Here is a 12971-nt window from a genome sequence, read left to right on the forward strand (position 1 = left end):
TCCGCGGCTGTCAGAGGAGTTTTGCGACAGGCTCCAGCAGAAGCAGGATCTTGCCCAAGCCTCCACGCACCCGCTACACTCTCCCCTCCCGTGAATGAACGGATGAACTTTTAAAGAGCATCCCCTCCCCCACAGGCAGAAACACCTGGCACTTGCCCAAAGCCGGCCCCAGCTGTTGGGGGAGGGGGCCGTGATCAGCCCTGCTTTGTTCTTCCCCACAGGGGAGGTCTCTGGGGTGGGGTGGGGAGTGAAGTGACTGGGCACAATGGGATTAGAACCATTTTAAATCATTAGACCGGGACTCCTGGCATCAGGGCACTGACACCTGCCCAGTCAGTCTACCCCAGGGGACCCACGTGCCAAGAAGGCCTGGACCACCTCAGTGCACTGGCTCAAGCCAGCCGGAGCGAGCAATGCCCTCCTGGCACCGGCTGACAGCACAGGGTACCACGGAGGGGTCATGCCTTCCTGCCGAGTGTTATGCAGTAGGGGGCCAGGGAGGGGCTTACCCCTCCCGCAGGGGCTAGAGGCAACGTTCTCCACTTCTAAGCATTTATACCACACCCGGCGCAGAGGAGGAACAGGGTCAGCAGCAGGACACAACCACGGGGCCACAACAGGGGAATGTAGCTGGGGAAGGCCCAGGGAAGCCTGGTGAGCAACTGAGTTTGGATTGCCCAGGGAGCGACAGGAGCAAGCAGCATCCTCCCCTCTTGAAGGGAATCCAGGTGCCAGCACGTAACCTTCATACCCTGCTATCTGGGTGCTCGCTTGTCTCTCTCTCTCTCTCACACACACACACTTCTCTGGCCTGCAGGGATTCACCTGCCTGGAAAAGCACTCGGAGAGGGAAGGGAGCAATTAAGAAGGTCCCACTGAGTGTCTATTTCACACAGCTGAAGGGTGTGCATGCACAGGAACAGCGAGGAGTGCAGGTCATGCAAGTGCGTGTGTATAAGTGGAGAGACTCGCTCTACAGCAGAGCCCCCGCCCTGGCCCGTTAACCAGAGCAACCAGTTCTACGCCTTTCCCAGGACAGCTCCTCCAAGAGCTCTGCTTAGTTAAGCTCTGCTGAGGACAAGGAGTGGGTGGAGAATTTCCAACCAAATGAAATGTTGACCCAAAACCGAGGAAAATTTCATGAAGCTTTCTTTTCCTCCACCAATTCCCCCCCCCCCCCCCCGCCTTTCTATCAGTGCTACTGAATGTGTTTGCTTCAGGCTTCCCTTTAACAGATCTGGGGGAAACGCTGTCTGAACTGTGATGCCAATGCAACCTCATTGACTTCCACCAGGGTGCCTGGGCAAGAGGCCAGGCTCTTCCCACTGACAGCATTTCTCACTGACCCAACTTCCTCGGGGTGTGGGCTTGTTAGTCCAAAGCATCATGGGATCCGACCTCTTCTCAGCACAGATTCCACCATGCAGGGACTGAAAGGTCTTGAAGGAAACAGATTTCAGGTTAATTTGGCCTCAAGCAGTTTGGCATTAAGACACCCACCCCCTACTTCTTTAATTAGGTTGATATTCTATCCATTGTCCCCACTCGCTTGGGCTCCTTCCTTCTGACAGGCCTTGCTGTGTTTTGATTCCCTTCTTGGCAAACAGGATCATAGATGCTTTTGATGTGAAACAGATATCGGCCTTCTCCCACCCCGAGTCCTTGTCCCAGCCAGGGTAGGAGATAAGTCTCTGATAGAGGATATTCAACAAATTCTACACTGCTCGATTTAGCAAGCAACGAGGCAACAGCATCAATGTCCTTGATCTTTCCTGAACCCGGAATTGGCTGGGAGTGTTATGGAGATTTTCCTCCAGCTAGGCCACAAGAGGATGCATGCGAGACTGACAGGGAATTGGACCACAAAGGCTTTAAAGCTTATAAACGACAGTAACAGCCAAGAAAAGCACTTGGTTAATTACCTTTCCCTGGTTAAGCAGTACCGTGTTGGGCCCAACTTAAGCTAAAATCATTAGGAGATTTGCACTGCCAAACAATGCCCTATTGTCCTGAATGCTCGGAGACTGGAAAGGTCGTGTTGCAGGCTAGCCCGAGATCTGCTCCTGTACTGTCCATGCAGCGTGTGCACCTGCCTTTTGCCCTGGGCATATAGACCTGCCTCCACGTCATTGCATGAACTCAACATTCCTGCTGGTACCCCTGGACACGCAGCAGGATGAGCCAGTGTGTACGCATCAAAGGTACACTCGCGCCCCAGGCAAGTACCCGTATCAACGGGATGTGCACACACAGACCCCAAAGGGAAGCGCATGCACGTCTGAGGTCTCCCTACCCCTGTATGTATGTGCATGTTCATGTTAAATGTCATATGCATGACCTGGCACAGGTGAATGCAGGACTCCCTGCAGCGAGATCCGTCGGTTCCAAGAGGAAGAAGGTTTTGCCACCAGCTGAGAAACAAGAGAGTTTCCCCTCAGGTTTAGTGATGTTGGAGCACATCCAGACTCTATGCGGGAGACACACAAAACTGGCCAATTTTTAAAATGATTTTAGAGCAGCCTGGGTCTGAGCCGAAGAGTGAGACCCAGAGATCTCTACACCCTAGAACTCAGGAACGTTCACGCCATCCTCTTACCCCCAACATTTACGCTTTACGGGATTAACCCAAAGCCCATTGAAGTCAATGGAAAGATTCTCAGCTTTCACTGGCCTTGGTGAAGCATTTGGATTCAGGGCCCCAGTTCAGGGTCACTGAAAAGACAGGGTCAGACTCCGAGCTGGTGCAAATCAACAGAGCTACGCTGACTTCAACAGAGCTACTCCAGTTTACACCAGCAGAGGATCTGACTCAGCTTCTGGATTGGAACTGCCCCCAAGCCCTGTTGGGAATTGGGATCCGGTGCCCTGCTTGGGTCTCGTCTCCTGTTTCAGTACGATCCATGAGGGTCCCAAGTGGGACCAGGCCACTGTGCCCTGACATCACAGGTGGCAGAAAGCCACCCAGCATATCCCTCGGGCTATCGCATGGAGATGTTTCATCACGATGTGGCCACGGAGTGTGGCAGGATAGACACCCCAGTGTCATGATGGAGGTGGGGAGACTTCAGAAGGGCCACCATCCTACCCTGGGTCCCCAAAAGAAGAGCTGCCCCAAGACACAGGTCTAACAGCCTCCCCACAATCACTGCACGCTCTCTCTGGTATCACACCCCTCCCTCTGCTTCCTGGTCCCTTAGCCAGAAGTGCCCACGCAGATCACTCTGTTCACACTGTCTCCTCCCCAGTCACCAAGACGGGGGAGGGTGTGGGGGGTGTGGTGTCAGTGAAACACAGGGGGTGAAGGAGTTGAGAGCAGCAGCTCCTTACCAGGTTCTTGAAGAGCGCGGTCACTTCTCTGGTGAAGACCGCCAGGTTCAGGAAGCCGGTGGAAAGCTCGTGATTGTTCTGAGACAGGTGGTTGTTGCCGAAGTTCTCCAGAGATTCACTGTACTGCTCCTCGTTCTCGACATGCGCTGCGGGGAAGAGACAACACCAGTGAAACCCAGGACAAAGGTCTACGGAGACTCCACATGCTGGCAACGAGCAGCTGTGATGTTTCCCCCCAGACAGCAGTACTGTGCGGTTGTCTACAGCGCCTCCTGCTGGGAGAGGCTGTGAACAGCCAGATCCAGCCAATGCGCCTTTCTCTCTAGCACCCCCTGCTGAAGTAGATGCAAGTGTAATGCCGACAGACCCCGGTTGTCGGCGGGCGGGATCAAACCGGGGACCTCTGGAGCTTAGTGCATGAGCCTCTACCGCGTGAGCTAAAAGCCAACTGGCTCTTAGCTAAGGCTGTAGAGCAGACTCATTTTGTCTCTCTCTCCAAGTGGTCTCGGTGCCAATAGACGGGACAGAGCACCACACCCAGGAGGTGTGTGGGTTACACAAGCACCCCTGCAGCTCGTGCTCATGCGCCATTCTCTACAGCACCTCCTACTGGGAAAGGTGGGAGGAGCTCGGGATTATGAGCTCCACTGTGAAGAATGAGTGAAAGTTCATGAGACATCCCAATGACCCAGCCACAGGTGTTGATGGGAAAAGATGCAAAAGCAAGACAGAAAAACTGAATTAGTCCAAACAAAAAGGCCTCCTGCTAGAACTCAACGCCTGTGTTCAGATCACACCTGGCAAATGACAAAACATGAGACCGGAAGTTAAACGAACCAAAATTGGTTTGTTGGTTATTAGGCCTAATTGATGGGGAGGGGCTAGTCCACCCACACTCCCTTTGAGGTCTTTAAAGAAAGACTTTGGGGAGAAAAACTGGCTACTGGAGCAAGCGTCACCATCATGGCCACCACCCCTCCATCTCCTGGGACCCTAGGCCTTCATCAGCCACCCCTCCATCTCCTGGGATCCCAGGCCTTCATCAGCCTAATCCTCAGAGGTGTCCTGACTACAGCGAGCCAGAGAGACACACCCAGATGACATTGTCACCTCCAGCTGACTCCCAACCACCACCTGGGATGAGACTTTGTCAAACACACACCCAGTGTGTCCTTTTCCTAGCCCTCACCTTATTTCTTCTCTTTCTCCGCCCCCCCACCCCCGGCTGCTGCCCCGCCTTTGGCCTTCTGTCCAGCCTGCCAAGACTGTAGATTTTACAACACTGCTGTGAGACTGTGCCCCAAAAGAGGTGACTAAAAGCAACACCTTACCTCACCCCCCGATACTGGTACAAGTTTGCCAGGTCTCAGAGTGGCTGATCAGACCGCGTGCTGGGTCTGTGCTAGGGTTGCCAACTTTCTAGTCGCACAAAACCAAACACCCCAGCCCCGCAGCCCCGCCCCCCACTCACTCCATCCCCCCTTCCTCTGTGGCTCGCTCTCCCCCCACCCTCACTCACTTTCACTGGACTGGGGCAGGGGGTTGTGGTGCGGGAGAGTGTGAGGGCTCTAACTGGGGTGCAGGCTCCAGGGTGGGGCAGGGAGTTGGGGTGAGGGCTCCGGCTACGGGTGCAGGCTCTGGAGTGGGGTTGGGGTGCGGGAGGAGGCTCCAGGCTGCGGCCAAGGGATTCGGAGTGTGGGAGGGGGCTGCGGGTTGAGGCAGGAGGTTGAGGTGTGGGAGGGGGTGAGGGCTCTGGGCTGGGGGTGGTGGTTCTAGGGTGGGGGATGAGGGGTTTGGGATGCAGGGGCTCCAGGCTGAGGGTTGGGGCCACTGTTCCCTCTAAGCTGTGCGCGTGCACACAGATCCTAAATCCTGCGCACACAGCAAAACACCACACACACAAAAAATGTGCACAGAAGCACAACAATTTGCACAGAAGAAATTTTTTGCACACACGGCCTGTCAAATATTAGAGGGAACATTGGCTGGGGCCGAGGGTTGAAGTAGGAGGTTGGGGTGTAGGAGGGGGTGCAGCCTCTGAGGTGGGGCCAGGGATGCGGGGTTTGGGGTGCAGGAGGGGGCTCCGGGTTTGTGGGGGGGCTCAGGGCTTACCTCGGCCAGCAGCGCTGCGGGGCTAAGGCAGGCTGCCTCCCTGTCCTGGCACCACACTGCAGCTGCGTGTGCCCCAGAAGCGGCCACCATGTCCGGGTCCCAGGCGGGGGACCAGGAGGCTCCACATGCCGCTCTCACCTTCAGGCACAGCCCCCGCCAGCTCCCATTGGCCGGGAACCAGCCAATGGGAGTGCGGAGCCAGTGCTCAGGGCAGGAGCAGCGCGCGGAGCCCCATGGCCCCACCGCCTAGGAACCAGACCTGATGGCCGCTTCCAGGGCGCAGCGCGGTGCCAGGACAGGTAAGAACTAGCCTGCCTTAGCACCACAGCACAGCCTTCGGGACTTTTAATGGCTCGGTCGGCGGTGCTGATCAGAGCCCCCGGGGTCCCTTTTCGACTGGGCGTTCTGGTCGAAAACCAGACACCTGATCACCCTCGTCTGTGCCTTTCCAGCAAGTGAGGTTGCAAGTCAACCCCAGAGGCACAAGCTCCATCTTCTCTCTCTGCTGTTCTTTTCTCTGTGTGTGTGTGTGTGTCTCTGTCTGTCTGTCTGTCTTGTTTGGTCTTCTGGGAAACAGGTTCAGACATTAACAATGCGACCCCCCCTCGTCAATTAACATCTCCTCTTTTCCCCACAGGGACGGTTATGGCCACTGAAGAGACTGTCAAACAAGGGGATTTTCATTCAGAAAGCCTCTCTCCAGCGCCAGGGAGCAAGGGACGTTGTTCAAATGAAAGCCATAATGCCGTGCATTTTGACACTCTCTCCTTTAATGAAAGGAGGGTTACATGGGGGGTTTGCTGTGGGACGAAGCAGGAGAAGGTCTCCGTATACCCAGCCCCTGAACCTTGTTTAACTCTGTTTTATGTTGAACATCTTTGATTCTTTGGGCCCAGTTATTCCATCTAAATTAATGCAAGAAGCCAAACTCCCATTTTCAGAAGGGACTGAGGTGCCTACGGGTGTGTCTACACAGCAACAACAACTAAAAAACCCCAAAGTGGCAGCCCACATCAACTGTCCCGGGCTATCTGCAGGGCTCGATGTTGCAGTGTCAGTCAGGGTTCTCTCCCATCACTGCGTTTCAGAGCCCAGACACCAGCCCCGAACATCTACACGGCTATTTTTGGCCCCACAGCTCGCACCCAAGTCAGTTGCCCTGGGCTCTGAGACTCGCTGCTGTGCCGTGTAGACATGCCCTAAGTGACTTAGGAGCCTAAGTCCTGGATTATTATAAATAATGGCGGTTATTACTAGGACCACCCAAGCACGAGGTCCCATTGCGCTAGGCGCGGTACGAACAGAGTAGTAGACAGCCCTTGCCTTAAGGAGGCCAGACAGGCACGGGTGGGGGGCAGGGTAGAACACATGAGCAGAGTGAACCATGTGATGGGAGCGAATGGCATGTCAGTGCCACCAGTGTTTTTTAAATGGGTGATTGATTTCGTCAGGAGAGGGGTCAGCTGCTTGGGAAGGGAAGGGAAGACGGAGGAGGGGCAGGGGAAAAGAGGAGGGTGAGAGAGGCAGGTGAGGTAAAGATATGCAGGGGCCGGGGAGAGGTGCTGGAGCAAACCAGCCAGTCACAGGGCAGAGAAAGTCCAGTCAAGGCCATCACAAAGGGTCTGAGGTCACTGAACAATGACATCAGGAGGTCCCTGCTCTGGCTACTTCGGCAGCTGCTCCCACTAGCTGGGGATTGAGGAGTGTTTCTGATAATCTTGCCTCCCTAGACTGTGCCTGAGTTCCCCATATATCAAATTGGGGGTCACAGCACTTCCCCGTCTTCCCAGGTGTGGCGTGAGGATGGACACACTGGAGAAGATGCAAGTACCTCACAGGTGCACCAGGGATTGCAAGTACAGAAGAGATCTAGGTGGGTGGGTAGGTAGGTAATCAGAGAAGCAGGAAACTCGTGTGATACAGATAAGTACTAGAGCCCCAGGACAGCTGTACAGGCTTCCCTGCTGCCCGCCTCCACCCCAAAACTGTCCTGTTGATTAGACTTAGGGGTTGTAATAATAGGTGTGGGGAAGGGGGGGGGGGGTTTCAGTAGGATTTGCACCTATGTTGTACTCAAGGTTACACATTAAAGGACATTATTTTAAATTCAGAATAAATCCCCAGCTGTGATTTACAATCATTAACCTCTTTCCACCCTCACCCCACTCCCAGGAGGGACATCACCACTGTCACCCCCCTGGGGCAAACTGAAGCAGGGAGGGAGGAGGGCGAAGGGCGATTTTGGTTACCCACCTGGAGGCACCTGGTTTTCAGAGGCAGGTGCTTACCCCTACTGAACATCAGGCCCTTTTATGACCTCTCCGGTTGGGGGTCCAAAGACACGAGCCGTTTGTTTTAAAATCTCGATTTAAGTAACGTGCCCAGGGTCACCTAGAGATGAAGGGCTAGATTCACACAGAAACTTTGGCGTGGGGACACTGCATTCACAAAGGCTAGGTTTGGCAGCCGGGCTCCCAGTACAATGACCGGGGAGAGATGGCATCTCAGAAGGGGATTGGTAGAAGCCAGCATGCTCGCTGGCTCCTCCCCAAAAATGGCCAGTGGGAGGGCCTAAGGTGAGAGGCATGTGCTAAGCCCCTCCCACTCTTAGAAACCGGTCCCTCCCTCCGCTGGGATTCTCTGCGGCAAGTTCTCTTGGGGTTTCAGCAAGAAGCCAAGGCTGGGAGAGGACCTCTCTTGTAGCCCAGTGGTTAGGGTACTCTACTGGGGAGACCCCTAGTTGAAGTCCTCCCCTCCACCCACTGGGAGGAGGGATTTGAAGTGGGATCTGGCACCTCTCAGGAGAATGTCATAACCATGGGATAGTCTGACCTGGGTGTGACGTTGCACTCCATATGTTTTATGGAAATACGCTTATGAGTGTGAATATGATGTAACTGCTTTATACAAAGGGTCTCCTGTAAGGTATCATAACAAAGGTTATAAACTACTGAATATATTCCTCCTACTTGTATGCATGTATCATTCTTGTACCTGAAGCTAGAAATATGAAGTATAACTCTGAGGCCCTATTGTAATTATGCAAAGTGTGGGCCATTAATGGTGGTTTAGAATCTTGATGGCTCCCATTGACTAGGACAATTGGTTGGAAATGGTTTATTTACCTGCAAACCTTCCTGTGTACGTGTGGGCCAACCCAGGAAGAGTGGAGACTAGGCCAGGGTCTTACAGTGACGTGTGACCATGTCACAGGATACTGAAATCCATCTTAATCATTGTACTTTTCCATTGATGAGGCGGGGGTGGGGACAAGCACAAACAAAAGATTCCCACCTTGTGCCAAAGATATAAAAGGGGGTGGAGCAGGACAAAAGGGGCTGCCAATCATGAGAAAACCCCTGCTTACCACCTGAGATTTCTGCTGGAACTAACAGACTGTACCAGGGGAAAGGATTGGGCCCAGACTAGGAAGGAGTCTAGTCTGTGAAAGAAGCTTATTGGAACATCTTTGATGGCGAGATATTATCTGTAATCAGTTTCTTAATGTATTAGACTTAGACTTGCGTGTTTTCTTTTATTTTGCTTTCTGACTTACTTTGTTCTGTGTTATTATTTGAAACCACTTAAATCCTACTTTATATACTTAATAAAGTCACTTTTATTTATTAATAAACCCAGAGTAAGTGATTACTATCTGGGGGAGCAAACAGCTGTGCATCTCTCTCTATCAATGATATAGAGGATGAACAATTTACAAATTTACCCTGTATAAGCTTTATACAGAGTAAAATGGATTTGTTTGGGGTTTGGATGCCACTGGGAGCTGGGTGTCTGGGTGCTGGAGACGGGTAACCTGCTGAGCTGTTTTTAGTTCAATCTGCAGCTTTGGGGGGTGGTCCAGACCCTGGGTCTGTGCTGCAGCAGGCTAGATGTCTGGCTCACCAAGACAGGGTTCTGGAAGTCCCAAGCTAGCAGGGAAAATGGGCTCAGAGGTAATTTCAGCACATCAGGTGACAGTCCCAAAGGGATCTCTGTGACCTAACTTGTCACACTGGTGTTCCCTCAATCTCTCCTGTTGAAGCTGCCGTATGACCCACCCATCCCACTCTCCCTTTAATCCCTGACCTAGAGGTTCTCCCCCGCAGTCCCATCAGTGAGCAGAGGGCTCTGTGGAAGGGACTGACTCTGGGGAAGAGGGAGGATTTGGCTCAGCGAGATTCTCCAAAGTTTACTGCTCGCTGCCAGGAAACCAGGGGACTTATTTGAAAGCAAAAGCTGTTTAATTCAAATCTGATTTCCCAGCCTCCCACTGTTTGTGGCTGTGCTGCCCAGGGGCGAGCTCGACAGACACTGCCAGCCCAGGAGCCCAGCACCAGACACTGCAAAGCACTCTCCAGCCGACTTAGCATTCAAAAGCTGAACTCACGGCTTTAATATTTAAAGACGCTTGAGAGTCAGCGGAACATTTCCTCCCCTGCCTGTTAAGAGAGTATCAAAGCCAAATGGGAATGGCTGGTGTACAGCCTGGGCATGGATGAAGGACTTTGGCCCAGATCTGTAGCTGGTGTGAATCAGTTCCTGCCAGCTGGGCACAGGGCCCTCTCTGATTTCAAGACACCATGACAAGAGATGGCAAACGCTGGCATTCTTTAATCTTGAAAGGGATTCAGATGCGAAGGGACGCAGGATCACCGATCGAGGTCTCCATTCTACCCCCTCCTGTAACGTGGGAACCAGCGCGTGTTCCGTTAAAGTAACGGCTCGTCAACTCAGTTCTACCAGTTGGCCTAACAGGAGCCCCTTCCATTCACAGGCCCAGTGCCTGGCCAAGAATTACACCTCCCAGTGCCACGGGATGGTAACTGTTACCGGTGATTAGCTATGGGACTTCCCTCAGGACACCTGGGTTCTACAGCCTAGGTTTGTACCATTCCTAGCACAATGGGGCCCTAACCATGGATACTCCCTAGGCACTACCAGAACAAACAATAAATCCAAGTTTGCTATTCATTTCCTCTCTGCCTTATGCAACCATTTAATGCCCCTGTGCAAGGTGGATATTTTCCCCAATTTAACACATGGGCGAACTGAGGCACAGAGTAGCCAGCCGCGTGTTGCCCAGGGCGTCTCAGACAAAACATCAGGGCTTGGAAGCAGAACACAGATATCCAGATTACAATTCTCATGTTTTAACCACTAGACTGGGCTCCCTGTATTTAGAGCAAATTAAATGGAAACACTACTCCACTCAGCTGGTAGTGCAGCCCCCTGCCCTCAGGAGTCACAGAGTACTGCATTGCAGCTGGATTCGAGTAGTTCTCTGCTCTGTAATTATTGTTAAGACTGAAAGGGGGAGATCAGATCTTGCATCAGGTGATGATCTGCAGGTGAAGGAGCCCTGCACCTCTCATCCGGCAGTTAGGTACTCGGACACTGGTGATGAGAACCATAGAAGCACCTGTCTAGTTAGAAGATGCATGCATTCCTTTGCAGCACCGGGTTCAGGTCCTTGCCAAAGGCCGGATATCCGCCTCGAAGAATGGATGGCCCAATTGCATTTGTGATTGTACAGAGCCGAGCACAAAGGGCCATGACTGGGGCCCCTCACAGCAGCCGCAGTACAACAATTGCACATCCTAACCCGCAGCCTGTACGCTGGGGAAGCGCTTGGCATCAGCTGAGCTCTCAAAAATGCCATGATGAGCAAACCAGGGGCAGCCCCGTGTCAACGCCGGAGCGAGCTGCCTGTGGGGAGATGTTCTCCTAACTCCTCACAGAGGATGACTGCACGGCCTCAGATTGCAGGCTGTGCTGCAAGCACCTGCTTGGCAGAAGCCTCCCCCTTCGGGGCAGCCACGACCCACCGCCTCCCCTCGCCCGCCAGTGCATGCCACTGCCTATGGAGCATAACTTACTGAGCCCGGAGACATGAATGGCTTTCACATATTTCCGTATCCTCTGGAGAATTGCTTGGTCACCGTCCAGGCTCTGCAAGGCAAACACAAAAGACTGTCAGACTCGCCAGGCAACGCCGAGATCCCCCCCGCCTTCCTCTCTCCACCAACCGCTGCACAAAGTCCCTTTGAAGCACCCGACGTTTCGTCATGCAGATGTGCAGGGTAGTTGCCAACACACCCCGGGCTTGGAGAGGAGCTGGAGGACTCCCAAGCCACGGGCTCTGGCTAGACCAACTGGCATCAGAGTTCAGCAGAGCCTCTGCCAGATCCACCCCCTCCCCCCCCCCCCCCACTTTTTTTTTTTTTTTTTTTTTTTTTTTTTATAAACACAGGAGCCGTGACCCTCCCATGGCCAGACAAGTACACTGAAACTGGCTGCCCCCAGCAAGCCCGAGATAACGTTAGAGCCAGAGGGCCTGTCTCAGGCTGGTCCATTGCATGCTTTGTGGGATAAAGGGAGATGAAGCACAGCCAGATGCTCTGTCTCTAATTGCATGGGCCCTGTCACTGTAATATCAGAGGGTGGAAAGTCTCATTATCCCCACTGTACAGATGAGGAGCAGAGGCAGGGAGAGAGCAAGTGACTTGACCAAGGTCGTCTAGCATCTGCAGCAGAGAGAGAAATTGCACCCCAATATCCAGAGTCCCTTAGCCACCAGTTCAGCCTTCTCCAGATTCTCTCTTGGCCCCTCATTTCCCCCTCAGCAGGAACTTACATACTCTCAGAATCTACGTACCTAGGTTGGCAAGGCATGTGCGTCACCTCAATATCCCCATGGCACAACATTTGCATGATTTCCCTTTCCCCAGGTAAATCGGTCACACCAGTTATTTGTCTGACAAGTTTTGCCTCCCATCCTCACCCCCGTTTAGTGGCCGGGATGTCACCAGATTCATTCATGGTTCAAAAAAAAAAAAAAAAAAAAAAAAGGGTAAGGAGGTCAAGGATGTCCAATGAGGAAATCAGTGAACGATTCTTGTCTCCAACCTGGCCCTTGTCAGTTCCCCAAGTCCCATGGTATCACTCCTGGCCCCTGCCTGGGTGGCATAGGTAACTAACGAACACAGCCCAGAGCTCTGAATTTGACAAACATACAGCTTGAAATCCTGCTCCAGCAGGCCCTCGAGCACCAGCGCTAGGAGTCCGCTCCCCTCGGAGGCCTGCACTAGCAAAGGGCGAACAGCCATGGAAAGCCGACACTCAAACCTCCCGGTCGCAGCCAAAGAGAAGTCGAACGAATACTCGAGACTGTTCCCCGCCCCCACACTCGGTTGTGCCCGGGACCTACTCCTACACACAGCCCCGTGCCCCCCAGCACATGGGCGCTAGAGAGCAGTAACAGAGATTTGAGACAACCGGACATTGTAACAGTCAGGAAGGGGCAGTGGCGTTCATGCCCACCCCCAAAAAACCACACACGTCCAGCCCACTTCTGCTGTCTGAACAACAAAGAGGAAATTAAATGTTGGAGACACAGGACTCTCCTGTGCTCCTATCCTGCTCCACGGGGCCCTTCTGGACTCGGCAGTAATGAGCCGAGGACTCAACTCCCTGGAGCTAAAGGAGAATCTGCCAGTTAGAGGAGCACGGGGACCTAGGGGATTGGTTCAGCT

At 53.3% G+C, this 12971-nt stretch overlaps 1 protein-coding gene across 5 annotated transcripts in view; it reads right to left on the bottom strand.

The window, feature by feature from the left end:
* The window catches only part of ASAP3 (ArfGAP with SH3 domain, ankyrin repeat and PH domain 3), a 68346-nt gene that overhangs the window by 42106 nt on the left and 13269 nt on the right, over positions 1-12971 (bottom strand). For all 5 annotated transcript variants that reach the window (XR_006286545.1, XM_037881889.2, XM_037881888.2 and 2 more), the window contains exons 2-3: positions 11316-11388; positions 3328-3473 (exon numbers count right to left, since the gene is read on the bottom strand). Coding sequence is in view for 3 of the 5 variants with exons in the window: in XM_037881889.2 (XP_037737817.1) it covers positions 3328-3473; positions 11316-11388 (219 nt within the window). In the remaining 2 variants the exon portion in view is untranslated. The remainder of the gene's footprint in view (positions 1-3327; positions 3474-11315; positions 11389-12971) is intronic.

This window comes from Chelonia mydas, chromosome 19, assembly GCF_015237465.2.
Source record: "Chelonia mydas isolate rCheMyd1 chromosome 19, rCheMyd1.pri.v2, whole genome shotgun sequence".
Lineage (NCBI taxonomy): Eukaryota > Metazoa > Chordata > Testudines > Cheloniidae > Chelonia > Chelonia mydas.